Source organism: Perissodus microlepis, chromosome 14, assembly GCF_051167445.1.
Source record: "Perissodus microlepis isolate ML-2025 ecotype Zambia chromosome 14, ASM5116744v1, whole genome shotgun sequence".
NCBI classification, from domain to species: domain Eukaryota; kingdom Metazoa; phylum Chordata; class Actinopteri; order Cichliformes; family Cichlidae; genus Perissodus; species Perissodus microlepis.
In genome coordinates this window covers 33,856,052-33,875,714 of record NC_140474.1, presented here as the reverse complement: position 1 = coordinate 33,875,714, position 19,663 = coordinate 33,856,052, and the positions used below count along the sequence as shown (strand labels likewise).

General features: G+C 37.6%; 2 protein-coding genes across 6 annotated transcripts in view; one reads left to right on the top strand and one right to left on the bottom strand.

The window, feature by feature from the left end:
* The first annotated feature begins 4,269 nt into the window (after positions 1–4,269).
* On the top strand, positions 4,270–8,438 carry gal3st2 (galactose-3-O-sulfotransferase 2). The gene is made up of 2 exons (XM_084951840.1): positions 4,270–5,459; positions 6,933–8,438. Exons 1-2 carry the CDS (start codon positions 4,824–4,826, stop codon positions 7,761–7,763), a joined length of 1,467 nt encoding a protein of 488 aa, XP_084807966.1. The 5' UTR covers positions 4,270–4,823; the 3' UTR covers positions 7,764–8,438.
* Positions 8,439–15,648: 7,210 nt separating this feature from the next.
* Positions 15,649–19,663, bottom strand: part of fat3a (FAT atypical cadherin 3a) — a 185,074-nt gene continuing 181,059 nt past the window's right edge. For all 5 annotated transcript variants that reach the window (XM_084950510.1, XM_084950505.1, XM_084950507.1 and 2 more), the window contains one exon: positions 15,649–17,076. In XM_084950510.1, coding sequence (XP_084806636.1) covers positions 16,454–17,076 — 623 coding nt within the window. In that variant the 3' untranslated portion in view covers positions 15,649–16,453. The remainder of the gene's footprint in view (positions 17,077–19,663) is intronic.

Genomic DNA, 19,663 nt, shown 5'->3' with positions numbered 1-19,663 from the left:
GAGTTTAGTTTGTCGAATTTATATAAATCTTCGAGCAGTGTAACTCTGAAGTGCTGCACTGTATGTTTGTAAGTTTTCTCCCCGACAAACACAACAATGCCGACGAAACGTTTTGCACGGTTTCATTTTATAACGGACTTATGTTTCTACGAAGGTTTGAACTTTAAGAGTGTTTAAACAAAAGAAAAAAAGTGTGAAAATGTTTGTGCTTGTCTGAGGAAAGTGTATAAAGCATGTAGTGAGGGGTTTTACAGTCTTAAAACAGCTACAATAATTGTAAAAAATAAAATTTACTACTTCGCAGATTTCACCTACCGCGGGTTATTTTTAGAACGTAACACCAGCGATAAACGAGGGACCACTGTATTATTAATAGTAGAGTCTGAGGCATCTAATTGATTAACATCAACATTGATTATTGTGCACTATTATTTTTGTTCAAGGACAGCAAAAAATATAAAACTCTCCCTCAGCTTGTCCGTTGCCAAAAATGGCCACTTTTGTGTATGTTCACAAAATGCTGTAAAATGTATATTTATTAAAACATTTATCTACTTTTACCGACTTTAAACCGACACTTTAAATTAGCACCAGTCCTTTTCATCAAAACCAAAATTTTATCTACATTCTGTTTTTTACACTTTAAATCCCAGTTAGGTCATATATTACCAGTAGCTTTTCAGATAAAACAGTAATAAAGTCCTAATGGTTTCATAAATCTTCGTGGGTTTTTTTTTTTCATATAAGCATCGCGGACAAGGCTGTCTTGCAATTGTTGAGGTCACTATAGTGTGCGCCCTATTTCTTCCAGGATCACTCTTCATTTGTAGGTTTTAGTGGACTCCTACTACTGTGAAGTGGTTTTCATGGGACAAATGCATTGTGTCCCAAGATCTGGGAGATTGTAGAAATAAGCAGTAATTCCCTTCTTGCCATCTTTCCAGAAATATAAGTGATCTGGAAGCTGTTAGGCTTACTTACAGCAGCAGCACTTTTTGCACCTGCAGAAACTCCAGGATACATTTACTACCAGTGTTTGTTGCTGTGTGTGCTGCAGCTGCAGCTTTGAATTTTTTTTGAGAGTTAATATTTTGGCTTTGGTATCTTGTTATGAAATGTACAAGAGTAAGAGTGTTAGCATGTGTGTCAAAGCTAAGTTTGACTGGGAATCTCAAAGCTCAATAACCTGTATCAACAACAATTCACTGCAGCCTGTGTAATATTTGATGAATCATAATTTATTCCAGTCTATCTTGCAAATACATGTTTGTGTTGCAATGTCATGCACAAACACACACAACTATTAGATCCTTAAGATCAAACCTGTGTCATTCTTTTGGTCCACTGCAGTGTAGTAGTCAAAAAAAAAAACCCTCCCCCCAAAAAAAGAACTGAAGTGGCCCCAAATGGCCAGGATAGAGATCAGAGGGTTAATGCGTAAAATGTATAAAAATATTATTGATTACAGGATAATACATTAATGTTAATATCAACAATAAGCTTTTTACTCTGAAGTTACAAGTATAAACAATGCTGTTACATTTACACTTAAATTTTTTACTATAAGTATGGACATGGAAACAAGTGAACAACATTTTATAATAAGTTTAACTGGAATTCTGTACACTGAAAAACAAACAACACATAAAAAACACAAACAAACAGCCAATACCTTCATCTGTCCATTAAATGTCAAACATCGCATTGACCCGTAGTCTCTGCTCGTCAGCACATGCTTTTAAAAAGAGCTCCATGTCCTCTGCAAACTGAAAAACAAAGAGGAAGAAGTTCCTCTACACAAAAACACTGCAGATGACAGGCTAGGCAAACATCTATTGACCTGTTTGAATGCCTCCTCATCATGTGAGCCCTGAAGTTTTTTTGTAAGAAGACTAAGACCACAGTGAGGGAATTTCATTTTCATGGACTTTCCACAAGCCGCAGTTTCATTTAGCACAGAGGGTAGAGCACATGAATGTTCTACCAAAGATTCAGAAAATGGTTTAGATGCTGGAGATAAGACATCGAGAAGGAGATGGGGCTCCATGGAGAGTTCAGTAGGGAACAGTCCTAAACACTGACATGACAATAATTGACTTGCCATATCCCCACGCTGTATGACTGTCATGTTGCAGACAGGGCAGTGAAAGTGCACCGGCATATCATTTTGTCTGTAAGAGACAAAAAAAAAGAAAAAACAACAACATGTAATTTAAATGCAGTTGTATAGAATGCAATCAGTTTATCTAACAATCGATCCTACATATTAACAAAAATATCCAAGCCATCCTTAATAATGAAAGCAAAATGGTGTGGATCACAAGAGCGGTCAGGAAATGTGGTGAACAGGAAAAAAATATTTAATGAAAACACACTTTTTTCTCTTGCTGACGAATGCACTGAACTGTACAATGTGAAAAGCAACATTTAAGTCAAGAAAGAGACTGCAGAGGTGCTGAAAAGAAGTGCATATTTATAACTTTAACTATGAGGTATATTTAATACCAACATACCTTTGAAAGGCAAAGCATTTTTAATGTGTCCATTTATATGCTCCTCGATCTTTGCCCTGACAGTAGGGCTGAAAGTGGGGCACAGAGGGCAGTGAAACAGCCAACACGTGGTGCATTCCTGCAATTCTGGCTTGGAGGCAGAATACCAAATTGATATTTGCATCTAAAACAGAGAGAAAAACAGATCATATACACCATATACACATTTAAGTTCAGCTTTTAGCAGAAATAACACGTTACAGTTAGCATGTAAGAGATTTGGGAGAAAATTCTTTACAAAAACATAATTTACAAGACACTTATCTGTGACATACGTATATATTGACATATAACAGACAATTTAACAAAGGCTAACTACAATCTGGGAAATAAAAAAGCAGAACAGAATGGAATAGAGAATATTAGTATTTATACATATATAAAACTCTGTGACGACATTTACAATGTTTTTGCAGGTGGAATGAGAGACATGAACAAAGTGCAATATGCAGTAAATGGAACAATGTGCATTGAGGTTACAGATCGTGAAAAGTAGTGAAATGAATTTGTTCATAAGAAGCAAAAATCAAATACGTTTGAAACTGACCACTAAATGCTAACCAGAGGTGTCAAAAGTGCACACATTCCTTACTAAAGTTTAGATACCTCAGGGGTCTGACCGTTGTTGTAACGCTAACAAAGTGCCAACGTAATCAGTGTAAGCAAACTAGATGATTCCTAGAATTATATAATTATTAACGGCAAATTTAGACATGAAAGACTCTGTCCCAACCTTTACGATCCACTTTCAAGGTTTTCACAGTCAAAGATCCATGCGGGAACGTATTTCTGCCTACTGTGGAGGTCACGTGTTTCCGGTTAGTGTGGAGGTCCCAATATGGCGCTCCCCAGTGGCTGCAGCCAGACCCTTCTCACGCGGGGCGGTGACTTCAGGGCTAGCTGAAACTAATATCCATAGTGGTACATCACCTCTGCCATCAAAGCGGCGGTCGAACGAGGGACGCAAGGTGAACATGGGGCCATCAGACCATAGATTTCCTGCTGGGAACTGAAGTGTAGCGTCGACACAAGGTGACAGTAGATGAATTGGTCGTAGGCACCGGGATTCTTCCCACATCCAAGAAGCTAATCTTCGGTACCTTCTCAGTCGCACCTGGACACCGGCCCTGGTTCCCCTACTTCTTCTTTTCTTCATGTTAAATCCCACCGATATGTACTGTAACATGCACTCAGGTGATTCACACACAAAAGGTGGAGGGAAACATTTCCTGTAACTGTCCCAGCTGTCAAAGTAGCTTTCCATTGAATCTTTGATATACAACAGCGTGCCCCGATCATAAGTATTGGTGGCAGAGACAAAATCAAAAAACAGGACGGTAAAAATAATATTGCAATTGACAACTGTTGTATAAAGCGCTTTGAGTGCTCGGAAGAGTAGAAAAGCGCTATATAAGAACCAGTCCATTTAACAGCGGCCAGTATAAAACTATACCAGCGAGCTGTACTAGCGGCACAAGCGGCGAAGCCAAACACAGGCGCCATCTTGTGACACACATCTGCACCACGTTTCCTTTGCAACATAATTCCACATATCTTGCTTCATATATTTGATCAATAGAAAGTAGTAAAAGTAAAGAAAAAAACATTAAATGAGAAGGTGTGAAGGAGAGGTAGAAGCGGGGAAACATGCACTCAAAACTGATGGGGGCTTCCCATAATCCAATACCTTTTTCTTCTTCAGTCACCTTTTTTTTTTTTCAATAACCACTCTACTTATACACTACTCTGCGTTTAATTTAGCCTTAGCCTTTTTCATACCTACATTCACCCGTTCACCACCATATTTTATCAATTCTTTCTACATAATTCCATATATCTTGCTTAATATGTTTGATTTCTTCAGTATGTATCTACAATGTAGAAACTAATAATAAAACAAATTAAAGAAAAACCATTTCATTTATATATACACCCACACCCACATATATATAATATAATTCATAACATTACAATATTCAAATTTCTTGAGTACATGTATTCTGCAGTGTGTTGTGCACGTTCATAAACTAATTGCTTTCAAGGGATAGCTGGCTGAATCAACCTGCAGTGTCACATTGTAAGGTACTGATTACCTTTCACAGGAAGTTTTCGGCATATAGAAAGTCACATCCTCACTTTTGTTTAAACAAAATTGAAATGTTTATTAAAATGCCACAGTAAAGACCTCCAGTGCGTTAAAATGTGATGTCAAAAGTTCCTGACCTAGAACCAATAATATAAGATTTGAAAGTGAGGTATTTTATTGTGTTTATGACGTTTTCCAGGAATGGCAAGCTAGTACAACTCCAGCAGATGAAGTTCCCTATCAAGAAAGAAAAAGAGTTTCCTCACATAAGACCTGAAGACACAAGATTACAACAAATGGAACAAACTGCAAATGGTAATCATCAACATGAGCAACATGAAAAGCCTTCATCTTCTTTAATCGACAGGCTTGCAAGCTCTCAACAGGAGGGGAGAAAAGTTACACTGGGCAAGCTGCTTCTACCAAAAGACAGAAACAAACCAAACGTTGACCTTCCATCTTCTCTGGTTTCCCATAGTACCCGGAAAGACTTAAATCTAGGCACAGAAAAAACACTCACCCGCTCTCCCACTCCTTCCAGTTTTTTGAAGACTCAGAACAATACTCACACTCAAGCAACCTGCCATCCAAAGTCTCACATCGTTTTCCTCAAGACACACAAGACAGCAAGCAGCACTATCTTAAACATCCTGTATCGCTATGGCGAAAGCAGAAACTTGACCTTCGCTCTCCCTCTAAACAAACAGAGCCAGTTATTTTATCCATTTTTCTTTGTTCCACATTTTGTCGAAGGAGTTAGCAGCAGAAGTGTGAAAGAGTTCCACATCATGTGCAACCACATGAGATTTAAAAAATCTGAGGTGAGTTTCATCAGAAATGTATGTAGTTCCATGGCAACCACGGCAATTATATAAATTTGATATGGTTTGGTATTCCAGTCAGCCTGACTAAGTACCAAAATGTGTTAATTGGGCCAAAATAAAAGCTGCAGTACACCCTGTTTCAAAGTTTCACATATCAAGACCTAATGAAATATTTTCTAATGTACGAATTATCTAAACTACAAAGCAGGATTCATTCTTATATAGGTACCTTAAAGGTTAACCCTGGGTTTGAAAAGAAAATTCTCACAAGGGTATATTGGCATGGTAACTCATACTGCAAACCATTTACCAGAGATCAGCAGGTGTGCACAATGTGTAGGAGAACACAAAGCATTATTTAGCATCATATCATGACATCTTATGATATGATGGTACCAGGTTACCATGTTACTGTGCTACATGCATGTATGTGTGCATCGCTTCTTAGTTTTTGCAACGTTTAGACATTAATCTAACACAGTGATACTTGCATTTGTTACAGACTGACCAGAGATTTTTTTTTAAGTTACTTTTTAGACTGAATCTATGAATCTATGATCTAGGCTAGTGTTTCTGAGATGATTAAATTTTGTTGTGGTCCTTATAGGACAGGTACTACAAACTCGTGATTTTATAGACTATTATGCATTAAACATCTGCAGCAGTAACACTAATCCATATAGCAGTGATGGGGAACATTTTTCTGCAGAATAAATACTTTTATCATTATTATACAGTTACATGTGTAGAGAGGTGTCTCGTAGTATCTTATGAAAAATCTCTCTTTTCATAAGAGAGGTGTTTCTCCCATTGCTTTTGCAAATTGGTTCTAATAAAAATCCTTCACCAGTCACACTTTTACACATTTAAAAAAAATAATTTTACAGGCAGGAAGGATTCCAGAATGGTATGCTTTAATCTGGTCTAGTTTATCTTATTGAAGACTAATACATATTTATTTATTTAATTCATTTACTTTTATTTTTAAGGGGTGGGAGTCTTTCACGTCTTGCCTCTCTCTAAAAGTCATCTCATAACACTGCCTTTTAACCCTTCCTAGATTAATGGCCAGGAACAGTTCAAATATCACTCCGGATTTCTTTCCTTTTTGGCATTGCGTGAAAATGCACCTGAAGGCTCGAGACCAAAATGTATCCTTTTATAGAAGTTCTGACACTTGTTAATGATCATTTAATCAGTGCTTTTGATTAGCAGCACCTGGCTGAAACTTACCCTCTAAATTCAAAAGAAAGCAGTAAAGGCGTATTATTTTTTCACACACTGCATTTTGTTATTGAAATAATGTGACATATTTTGAAATTCATCTGAATTTGTTTTTTAAATCTATTTTTATGACTTGCTAAGGTTGACAAGAATAAACATATATAGCACATGGATAATATAGTGATAACACTACTTTTCTTCAGAACAGCAGGTGCCTGACTGTATAATTTACTATGTATTTCCCAGGTGGCAAAAGTGATGCCTCAGGATACCTTTTACTTTTCCATCTTGAGACATCCTGTGGCTATGATGGAATCCATCTTTAGTTATTATAAGAGCATCCCAGCCTTTCGTAAGACATTTAGCCTGGAGGACTTCTTAGACAACAGCTGGAGAAACTATAATGCATCGGTAGCCAACAACCACTACGCTCACAATATTCTGGCTTTTGACTTTGGCTTTAAGAATAATATTGGAGTTGGTGCTGGAGACTTTGAGGAGAGAACCACTGTGGCTATTAAAACCATAGAACAGGACTTTAATCTTATACTAATTTCTGAATACTTTGATGAGTCCATGGTCTTGCTCAAGTACTCCCTCTGCTGGTCCTTGGAAGATATGGTTTCCTTTCGGCTCAATAGTCGCAGTGAACAAACTCGGCATTCACTTTCACCGAACACTGCAGAAAAAATCAAGAAGTGGAATGCTTTAGACTGGAGGATTTACCTGCACTTCAACACAACCTTCTGGCACAAAGTGGATAGTCTTGTTGGACGACAGAAGATGGAGAGGGAAGTAGCTCAGCTGAGAAAGCTACAAGTCAAGCTTGCAAACACTTGCCTGAAAGATAGATGTGCGGTTGACCCATCACTGGTAAAGGATGCTAGGCTGAAGCCTTTTCAGTATGGAACAGCTGTCATTCAGGGCTATAACCTAAACCCAAACTTAGATATACAAACCAAAACAAAATGTCAGAGATTTATCTTACCAGAACTGCAGTACACACATCGTCTGTACACCAAGCAATTCCCAAAGGAAGCTGCTAAGCATAAACAGGCAACTAAGACCGTTAAATAATCACCTAAAGAAAATTGCTATGATGGCAAAGCATCAGGAATGGGAAGACCTGAGCAGCCTGACCTTAAGAAGTAAAATCAGGTCTCAAAAACCAATGGGCCTCCACAAGTTCTCTGTTAACAAAAACACAAGCTAACAATAAAACAAGAATACCACGAGTAATACCTGTGACTAATAATCACAGGATATGTGATATGCTTGAGAAGTATGTGTTGGGTATTAACAAACATTTTTGATTTTTTTTTCTTTTCTTTTTTTAGTAGCCACACCAGTGGTTAAGTTGAAAATATGAAAGCCGGAATATCATATCACTTTGGTGATTATTCATTCTTATGAATATAAGAGGCTAACCAAGCCCAATATTGTTAGCTCCTGGATGTTAGAAGACACAGTCAAGAGTAAAATGTTTTTGACGAATTAACTTTTGTTTGTTTTCTTGCTTGTTTGCTCATTTAAAACATATCTTTGAAGTACATGGCAGTGGGTTGAATTTTGGACTGTTTTTGATACCCTGTGTTGTTTTAATTGCTGAAGATAGCAACGGAACTTGAACTTGACTTGAACATGCTAGTTCAAGTCAAGTTGCTTTTTAGTGTCATTTGAGCCACAGTAATACACCGTGAAATAAAGTAATGTTCTTCCAGGATCAATGTGTCACAACATAAAAAAAAAAAACCACATGGCATTAAAATATCAAATTATATAAAGAATAAAATATACATATATGAAATGGAATGTATTAATCTGTGTGTGTGTGTGTGTGTGTGTGTGTGTGTGTGAACATGGTGTTAACAGAGATCCAATTTAGCTGTTGCTTCCAATCACACCCCTGCAGGTCTCACTGTCATTGCCCACATTAGTGTTGAAGCACCCCACCTGGGAACTCCATGAAGGTAAGGTACTCTAAACTGTCATTTGGCACATAGGCACAGGCACCTTCCCCAAGCCTGGCTCCAGAGTGAGCCCCGGTAACCCTATCCCAGGGAGGGTGAACTGTTTCCTAGATTTTTCACCCACACGGGTCTCCTGAATTGCTCGTTGTCTTTTCCCTCACCCAGGACCAATTTGCCATGGGAGACCCAGAGTGAATCCTCTTCTCTTAACAAAAAATAAAGGATCTTTGACAGGTAGCACAGTGTCCTCTTTCTAAAGTAAATCAATCAAGGACCTTTTTATGGAAACTACCAATGCTGTCTGAGTTACAGTACCTCCAGTATAATCATTTGAGGGTTCTGGTGTGGTGCCAAGAGTGATTGTCTGCCTGTGTTTAAGCTGTTAAAAATTACTTTTTGGTCTTTAATCTGTCAAACATATCCCAAAGATGAAGCTTATATGCAAGTGCAATAAAGAAGATTGGTAATCACTCACCTGGATGTTTTCCCGCATGCTTAACTGCTAGTCTACCACAGGCCTTTACCCTGGCTCAGAGGTATAAGAATAATCCGTTCATTTAATAATGCTGTTCTTATAAGTACAGTTTCATTAACCATCGTCCTGTACAGAACCTGGGATATCAAGGCAGCCTAGATACCAGCACACATTCGGTAGTACTCAGTAGCATTCACATTCTGGGGGTGGCTGTATCTCCAGTGGTAGAACAGGGCACCTACTCAGCGGAAGGTTGGTGGTTTAATCCCTGTCTGCTCAAGACTACTTGTAAATTCTTGTAAATGTTAGACAGAAACACATAGAGCATAGGGGAAAAAAATCACTAAGAGAAATTCTCTGCAAATGATCTATGGTAATTATTAAAGAGGAAGCTTGATTCCAGGTTCAGCCCATTTTCATACAGGCATCCGTTAATGAGACACCGTATTTTTTCATGGTGGAGAATTGTGCGCTGCGAGAGACCCTGCTTATGGAGTTTAACAATCCGACCATGTTTAAAAAAGGGAAAGTTTTTTTTGCATTTGCGATCAGAACATCGTGACAGTGTGACCACCTTACTTAAAATTATCATGAATCCACATTTTTGCACAGATTTGGACTTTTGAAGGCATGTTGTCCTAAACTTTTCATCAGCTACAACAGCCTGTTTCAGTTGAAGTATTGTTTTTAATAAATTGCATGCTCAAAAAATGTTTTGTCTCACTCCCATTTCTTCTTTTTGCATGTTGAAGCTCTACTTGAAACCTTGTTAAGATCCAACCATGCCAAATATGTTTGGGTTTTTTTGGTTCTTTTTTTTTGCCATTTATCAAGTGGTCTTAAACTTTTGATTGGGACTGTATATTAAATATACACTATCGGTCAAAAGTTTTAGAACACCCAGTTCTTCCAGTTTTTTATTGAAAATTATGTAGTTTAATGTCTCATTGCATTTAGTTTAGAATACATTTTGGTCTATAAATTCATGATTCCATGATTTCGCAACTCCAGGTACTTATTTGTACTATCCTTTCATTTCAAAGTAGCCACCTTTGGAAGATATAACAGCTGAACACACCTGTGGCATTCTTTCTAAAACAAAAATCAAATATTCTTCAGAAAGTTCTTCCCCTATCTGTTGCAGAAGTTTCCATAAATGTTTTGCACTTGCTTTGCTTTCCCTCTTCTGTCCTGTTCCAAAACCAGCTTGATGGGGTTTAAGTCTGGAGACTGTGCTGGTCACTCCATGTTTTCAAGCTTACCATCTTGTTCTTTTTTCCTGAGGTAGTTCTGGCATAGGTTGGACTTATATTTTGGGTCATTATCTTGCTGTAGGATGGACCCCTACATACCAGAGAATATTGCATGGCGCTGTGGTAGCTGTTTTGGTTCAGGGTGCGTCCGACCCTGAATCCAACAAAACAGCCCCAGACCATCACACTTCCTCCTCCATGTTTGACATGCCACACACTGTGGAAACATCCTTTCGCCTATTCAACAGCATACAAAGACCCTGTGTAATGAACCAAAGATTTCAAATTTTGATTCAGCAGTCCATAACACCTTCCAGTCTTCATGGCCCAGGCAAGCCTCTTTGTCTTATTCTGATGACTTTGCAGTGGCTTTCTTGCTGCAACTCATCCTGTCAAACCTGCAGCTTAAAGTCTTCTCTTCAAACTTGAAACTGAGACTTGAAACTGCAACCGTTGTTAAGCTGTGCTTGATGCTGTTGTCATGTGGGGAGCCCATCATACAAGCTGTTAACTCTGACAGACTCTGGCAGACCCAAAGCCACAATTGAATCACAGGACAAGTTTCTCAGAGTTTGCCCCAGTTTCTGAGGCCCTTTTGATAGTGAAGGAAACTCTACTCACTGACACCTTTCTTTGCAATTTCTCTGTAGGAAAGACCTACATTTTATGTGTTATGATGGTCTGTCTCTCTTCCATTGTTAATTGCTTTTTTCTCCCCATTTTCTACTTTCTGCAGTACAATACTGTTCAACTGATGCTCATGAAGGATATGGTACCACAGTGTGTTCCAACACTGCTTTGATGCAGACAAAGGGGGTTGTAGGTAATACACAAAAGTTGAAACACCTGTAGGAATTAGTAGCACCAGCTTTCAAGGCGTGATCAACCCCCATTGCTCCAGAACAGCTTTAAATTGTTAACCCATTTTGTGTTCCCTTAAGAAGGCCTTCTTGGAAAAATCTTGAAATGTACATTATATGAAAGTTTTGAGTAACCTTACCTTTCTTCTCTTTTTTTTAAACCTCTGGCAGTTCACCACTGCAATAAATAACTTGAAAAAAATCTAAATTCTAAAACTTTTGACCGGTAGTGTATGTGTTTACTTCAGATGGTGCTGGTGAATTATATAGTTATGTTAAAAAACAGACTACAGATGACAGACTACTAAATCAGAATAAGCATTTGGTTAAACACCATATTTATAAGACTCTAGGGCTGAGCATAGTAACCTCACTTTTATCTCAATTTAGAAGCAGAAAATTAAAGGTCATCCAGGTCTTTTTGTCTTTAAGACATTCCTGCAGTTCAACTAATTGGTGTGTTCTATCTGGCTTCATGGATAGATAAAGTTGGGTATCATCTGCCTAGCAGTGAAAATGTATCCTATCCCTTCTAAACTTACTGCCTAGGGGAAGCATGTATAACGTAAACAGAATTGGTCCTAGCACGTAACAAAAATTGGTCTTGGCATGGGCCCAATTAACCATTTGTGAGATTGAGGTACATAATTTCATGCCATTCTCAATCATTTTACCATGAATTTTGTCATTCTCCTGAAGTTCATAGTTATAATTATCATAATTATAATATATAATTAGCACATGAAAAACACAAAGGCAGTTCATCTAGGCAGAATTTCGTCTAGCTCTGTACACTGTACAAATTTCAAAACACATTTGCATCTTTTACAAAGGAAAGGAGCTGCCTGGTTTACAGGATCAGACACACAATAGTACAGTACACTGGTGAAATGAAGCAGCTAAATATTTTTGAGGATATAGTAAACCTGGATAAGGATCTAACTTGTCTCTTTAGATATGGTGACGGTGCTACAAAATAACACTTGCAATGCCTTAAAACATGTCTACTCCCTGAAGCTGGTATATAGGTACTCTCAAAAAAAATTAAACAGAATGAAGAAAAAAAACAGATGAAGGTGGGCATAAAATTCAGACTCACAGTATAATGCCAGTTGCATTGTTCAGCTCAATTTTTTAAAGGTTTTAACTAAACAGGTTCTGTCTTTTATTATAGCAAAACTTCAGCATATGGCACTGCATTTAGAAACTATTTCGAAACTATTATACAGGCAAATGCAAGACTAATTTTTACTATATAATAATCTGCCATTATTTTTCAAGAATGTTGGAAGTACTACTAATAGACTGGCATTTATATGGCACTTTTTTAGCCTTACTGACTAAGGCTTTAGTGAATAAGCCACTTTTAAACATACATTCATACTTTGTTTTATTATATATACTTTGCAAATCATTCTACATTGAATTTATGGGTTAAATTTGACATATATCGTCAGAAGGATCGCAGATTGACCAGTGTTTGTTAAATAAGAGAAAAAGATGGTCAAAGTAAACTTTATTGTCATCTCTGCTATATACAGTTCAGTATATAGAGAGACGAGATGACGAGGCTCCAGTTCCATTCAGAGAAAAACAACTCAGGGAAGCTTAGGGAGCTTAGGGAATCTTGTGTGAAACTTTACATGGGATGTCATATACACTTTAAATGGGACAATGGTGACCATTTTCAAGTGGGTCTGTGAGACTGCTGAGCTGAATGGTTCTTGCAGAGACAGGCACCTGTTGAACTTTGAGGAATCCTGTGGAATCTCTGAACAGCGAAATAGGAGAATAGGTGTGCTCAAAAAGTGTTGTGAAAAAGTATTTTTTCCCTTCTGAATTTTTTATTTTTTTGCATATTTGTCACATTTACATGTTTAAGATCCTTCCATCCATCCGTGCTCTTCCGTATCAGGGTTCCAGTGGGGCTGGAGTCAATCCCAGCTACTAAATTTTAAATTTAGACAAAGATAACCTGAGTAAATACAAAATGTAATTTTTAAATGATGACTTTGAGAGAAGTCATCATTAACCGGCTTTCTCCCACCATCCAAAGACATGCAGTTTGTGGGGATAGGTTAATTGGATAATCCAAATTGCCACTAGGTGTGAATGTGCGAGTGAATGTGAGTGTGAATGGTTGTCTGTCCTTGTGTGTTAGCCCTGCGACAGACTGGCGACCTGCCCAGGGTATACCCCGCCTCTCGCCCTATGACAGCTGGGATTGGCTCCAGCACCCCCCGCGACCCTGAAAAGGATAAGCGGTAGTGAATGGATGGATGGATGGATGGACTTTGAGAGAAAACAATATCCAAACTGGCACAGCCCTGTGTGAAAAAGTAATTACTCCTTTTTGAACCATTTATTAACTTTGACAAACCATATGAATTGGAAAGCTGAGTTCAGTTTCACTAGCCACGGCAAAGCCTGATTAAATGGTAAATGGACTGGTTCTTATATAGCGCTTTTCTACTCATCTGAGCACTCAAAGCGCTTCACACAATTTGTGCATTCACACCAGCACATTTTTCTAAGTGCTTTATAGCTAACATTCACACACATTCATACTCCGATGGATGCATCGGAGAGCAATTTGGGGTTAGTATCTTGCCCAAGGATATTTGGCATGCAGACTAGGGGAAGCCAGGAATCGAACCACCAACCTTCCGACCAGTAGATGACCTGCTCTACCACCTGAGCTACAGCCACCCCACTGCCAGACCTCTTGAATCAAGAAGTCACTTAAATAGAATGTGTCTGATAAAGTGAAGTATGATAAATGGTATCATGAAGCAAAACATCATGCCAGAAAGAAGCTCTAGAAAAGGTGAAAAACAAAGGCATTGGCATCAGTCTGTAAAGGGTTACAAAGCGAATAACAGTGAGATTCATTATCAACAAATGGAGAAAACTTGGACCGATTTTGGTAGGCTGGCAACTTGTTGGAAGGTTCACCACTCCATTTTTATTTTAATAACCCCAAGTTGCTCTTGAATGCATCCATCAGAGCATGAATACATGTGAATGTTAGACAGAAAAAGTAGAAAAATCATAGAAAGAAGATGCTTGTATGAATAGGTGAATGAGTAATGCTGTATAAAGCCCTCAGGTTGAGTAGAAAAGTAAGCATTCAACTAATGTGACCTACCTTTATAGTGAATGAATCAAACTAGTGTTGCATGATAGTCTTGACTCCCTTCTTGGTTCTGTTTTGGTTGCTTGGTTCTGTTGTGCTACATCTTGAAAAAATTCTAGCAAGAAAACCTGAGTAAGACAAGTAAAATGGAATGACATTTGTATGTGCGGAAGCAATTATGTAATGTAAAACCTACCAATTGACCCTATGTGAAGCAGTATTTAGCCTTCAGTTATGACTAAAAAACACTGATTGCTTTTTTGTATTTGCATTGATTGGATGCTGTAGAAGTAGACACATTCATAACCAATTACTGCCACCTATGTTCAATCACCTACACAGACCACTTTCAGAAACACAGGGTTTCATCAGAACCAGACTTGGGATTCTAAAAGAGATTAGTAAGAAAATTTATTTGTCTGAGAAGCATTATAAAATGCTCTGGGATGGCCCAGATACAGACTCAGAGACTAGACTGTAGCTACACTTCAAATGTAGAAGACGACTAATCCTCCACACACGAGGGCATCCTGGTAAAATATTAAAGGATTTGTAGGACACATTATGGATGTGAGAACTATTTTCATAACAAAGACCAATTTTTGCCTATACCATCAACATTGCGGCCCCAAAATAGTTGTACAAAAAAACCTAAACAAACAACAACAACAAAAAAAAAAAACCATAAGATATCATCAAGATATGTTCACAGTCTAAAAAAGAAAAAAAAACAAAAAAAATAATTGTGCAAAATTTAATTTCTTTAAGATATTTGATGAGGTTAAAAGTCAAAAGTTAATATTTTGTGTTTACTCAGGTTGCATTTGTTTTATTTTATATTTAATCTGAATGTACATCTTAGCATGAGGATAGAATTTAGAATGTGTTTCACACAAAATTAAAGAAAGCAGAGGTGCGTGGAATATTTTTTCTCAGCACCTTTGATCCAAACCAGTTCTAAAGATGTAGGAAAATATTCTCCTCCATTTCTCAATTAAACGTATGAGTACCTCAAAATTGAACTGACCTGAAAGTACTTGAGGGAACCGAAGGCAGAGGTTATATAAATGTGTATAAAACTAATGAAATTATAAAACACAAGATGACCATAACTATGAACAGAGCACAATAGTCAGTGAAGGTGGTAAGCATGTTATCCTTATAATAAAACAATACTGGGTGAAAATTAAATATCAATCCCAGGATACCCATTCTATTTAAAAATTGAACATAAATTCTTTATCTTATGTATGCATAACATTTCAATATCAATTTTTAGTACAATTTATTATAATAGATTTTATCATACATTAACAACTACAGCAGCTTTTGGCATCCACACAACAGAATTTAAAAAAAAAAAATCATGAAAAATTAAATTTTCAAGCTAAGGAAAGAGAAAGTTTGAAATGTAATTGTCTTTTAAAGATGTGTAGCAGGGAGCATACAGGTGAGGTGTGGATGGGCACATTTTACATTGAAACAAAAATGGCTTTTAAAGTATGTTTTCATACTTTTCACCAGTGAGGTCAAAATACTTTACAGTCTGTACAGTTCAGCACACTACAAAGTTTACAAAGCATGGAGGAAAATTTACATTTTTTAAATTTTATTTTATTTTTTTAAATAGAAAAAAATTGTCCGATGGGCTTCTGCGAAGGACCAAAAAAAACATACAAATGTGTCACTTAAATCATTGTCCCTTTAGTTTTTTTGTTTGTTTTAAATCTGTCTACCACGTCCATAATCATTCTTTCATGTTCACATTCTCTATCCCATTTTTTTCATATTCCAAGTAAATTCCTATTACAGTAGGAAAATCATTCCTAACTGGTCTACACAGTGGGGTTAGAACTGACAATCCAGTTAATATTGTTATTCTGTTGGTCACAGTTCAGTGAGGTGAAATGGTGATTTTTTTTTTAAAAAATTACTGTTAATGTATATAGTTGTAGCAGTACCTAGTACTGCTGAAGAAGTTTACCTTGCCCAGTCATAACAGAATCCTTTGCATCTTCTATCTGCACAACTGCTATGCTCCCACTGGTTGGTACTCTTGTGCTGTATAGCTAATCACACCTCAGTCTGTTGCTGTGAGTCCGTGATGATGGTCACCCCTCGATGAAGCTCATCCATACTGTCAAAGTCACTGCCATGTTCAGAGTCATCCAGCCCACAGGGGGTTGACATGTCTGAGGCTGATGATGCACCAACGGACAGTCGGATACTTCGGGACACAGAGTCATCAGTGTCCCCATTTCCTGGTGTTCGTCCACTCACTGAAGAGCTAAAAACTTCATTTGGCGCCTCCCCAGTGGGTATTTGATGGGGAGGTAGGTACTGGCTAGGGTGGAAATATGGTCTGGCATGCTGATGTCTTGTGCTCAGTGTGCTCTCCTTGGAAAGTGGTGTATTGGTAGAAAATGGTGCATAGGGCTCAGTATAATCCTCACCTGTGGGCAGTGGAGGTGGCAGTTGGTCTTGATTAAGGAACTCTTCTTCGTGGGGAGGGAGATAGTCACTGTCGATGTCATAGCCCCCTAGATAGTAATCTGACTCCAGTTCTCGAGTACTTTCGCTAAGGCAAGGGGTCGAGCCTGCTACTTCCTTTCCATGACTTGCCTCGTAGCCTGGCACCTCTTCAATGTCTGAGAGCCTCGGGCTTGGCATCCAGTCTGATGTATCCCAGTGATATGCTAGACGGTAGAAGGGGAAATGGTTAGCAATAATCTGAACTGTAAAAATGATAAAAATTAATTTAAGAGCAAACACTCCAATGTGGAATTGGAGCATGGAAACATGCCTTCAGTAAGCCCCAGATGGGCGTGGTAACATCAACACTACATGGAAGTGTTGAAATTCAGGAATAGGACAAGACATAGTCTATACAAAAAACCTGTTAGGTCTGGCATGCACTTTGCAGATTGGTGTTACAAATGTGACAGCATGCTCAACTTCTTGAAGAATTGGCAGCACACAAGCCATGCAGTCCTTCCCCCAAAGAAATAAATAAAATGACAAAACAAACAATAATAACAAAAACAAAACAGTAGAAATCCATTCAGTTCAGTTAGAGCATTATAATATATCTTGTAAATTATCTGCAAGGAAGTCATTTAAAAATCTCCTTCTCTCTCTCTATCCATCTATAATGAGACTAAGTATATTCCATGGAAATCGTTTTAGTTTGGGGGATTTTCAGGACACATTTGGACAAACACAAACATACACACATTCTGATGGATGGAATTGGGGTTCGGTATCTTGCCCAAGGAAACGTTTACATGGAGGAGCTGAAGATTGAGCTGAATCAAACTATTAGTTAGTAGACAAGTAGCTCTAATTTCTAAGCCACAGCTTTGCACAAGGGGAGACCATTGCTGCCCCGAATTTAATATGGAAAAAGTGAGTACATATCAAAATATCAACATTTGAGATTTGTGGGGCAGATTTGTAGTATAAATTACTAAAAAAAAGATTATTTGCCACTACAGTATGTCATTAACCTGGTGCTCTCTCTTCCCAAAAGTATTAAGCCCTATTCCAGCTCTTAAGCTGCACGTTTCTAATAAGCATTTACTTGCCCCACCAATCTACCACATGCTTATTATTATGTTGTTTCTATTCTTTCTCTGTGCTTGTTCTTTGCTTTCCTGTCAGTCAGTGGCAAGGTCAGAAGGTCAGAAAGGTCAGAACTGGTCAAATAGCTGTCTTGTCCACTGGGGATCACTGGGTTTTTCTATAATGTAGGCTTTGTGTGAACTGGCTCTTAAAATAAAAACAAATTTAAATTATGTTACGGTGTTTCAAAAAGGACTAAATATTTGCTTGTCCAACCACTGTCACAATTTCCATGGCATACACTTCCATTTACTATGTATGTCCAGTGGATTGTTTGATCTTAAGGTCAGCTTTCATACCTGAAATCACAGCAAGACATATACTTACCTAGACTGGTTAATTGTTTTAATGGAATGGAATTTCTTTGGATTAAGAGAAACTTCCTGTCTCACTTCAATACATCGTCTTGAATACGCTTTCCCATGGTATCAGTAGTCCTCTGGCATAGCATAAATAGTCATTCTTATCACTTAAGTTTGGCTTCCTGAAAGAATAATTGACTAATGACTCTGAAAACTGAATTCAGATTTCATTTAAAATAAGTGAGTTTAAAAATGCCAGTGAAACACAAAAAAAGATTTCCATGCATAAAAACAGAATACAAACAAAACTTAATAACACAAGAACTGGCACAGTAGGGTGGAAAGTAGAGTGGTCACCACCGTGGCCTATTTAGCGCAGCACAAGACAAGCTGTGGAATAACTTATCTATACAAAGCTTTGACCAGAGAAGGAGATGAGGAATTTACCACTGACAAACTATAGGGCTATAGGGGTACAAAGATACAGCAGGTAGACAAAATAATTTCAGTAAGAACCATTTGTTTCTGATTTCGGTTTTAATTTTAATGCAGACCATTTATGAGGTCTGTCCCTGACTATACACCTGATAGATACACCATAAAAACAACTGTTGGGAAAGCTTCTTTTATGTCAATGTTCCTCCACAAATGTGCTGATGGTATATAAAGTTGTCACTGGAAACTGTTTCGAAAAGGGCAGTCAAGCATAACACTGGAGAGAAGTGTTATTCTTGTTATTCCCAAATGGAGAAGTGCTGAGGCAGGCAAAGTGAACGATAAAAAAATGTTTTATTGGCTGATCCAAAAATTAAAAGAATTCCAGAATTCAAAAAGGTGAAACAACAAAAGGAAACCGTTTTTTCTCACTACTGTTGTTTTTGTGCATTCTCATCTCTTCTGTCTTCCTTACTCCTCCTGTCACCTGGAAATCAATCTCAGTGCACCTTTTAGAAATAATAAAATGTATCTGGAAGACAAAGGAGAGAGAAGACTGCAAAGGTGTATCCTGTATGAGTATGTAGCTCACTTAATTGTGTAAAAAAAAAAATTTGTTGTAAATGAAAAAATACACCTCAAATATGCACTATGAAAAATGTCTGAGCCTTTTTGTGTTGACTGTTGCATGTATTTTATTTATAGCCTACAGCATATTTAAACAAACGAGGCTAACCCAAATGCTTTTGAGACAGGCACATTTACATACATATAAAAACTAGGTTTCCAAAAAACCTAGTTTTAATATAGACAAAAGGCTGAGGTTTTGCTGTGTTCATCAGTTGTTGTGGAAAATAAAAATTCCAGGGATTTAGTGGTCATTAAAATGTGTTCAGAATTTTTAATTTCATGGTGATTCATCAGA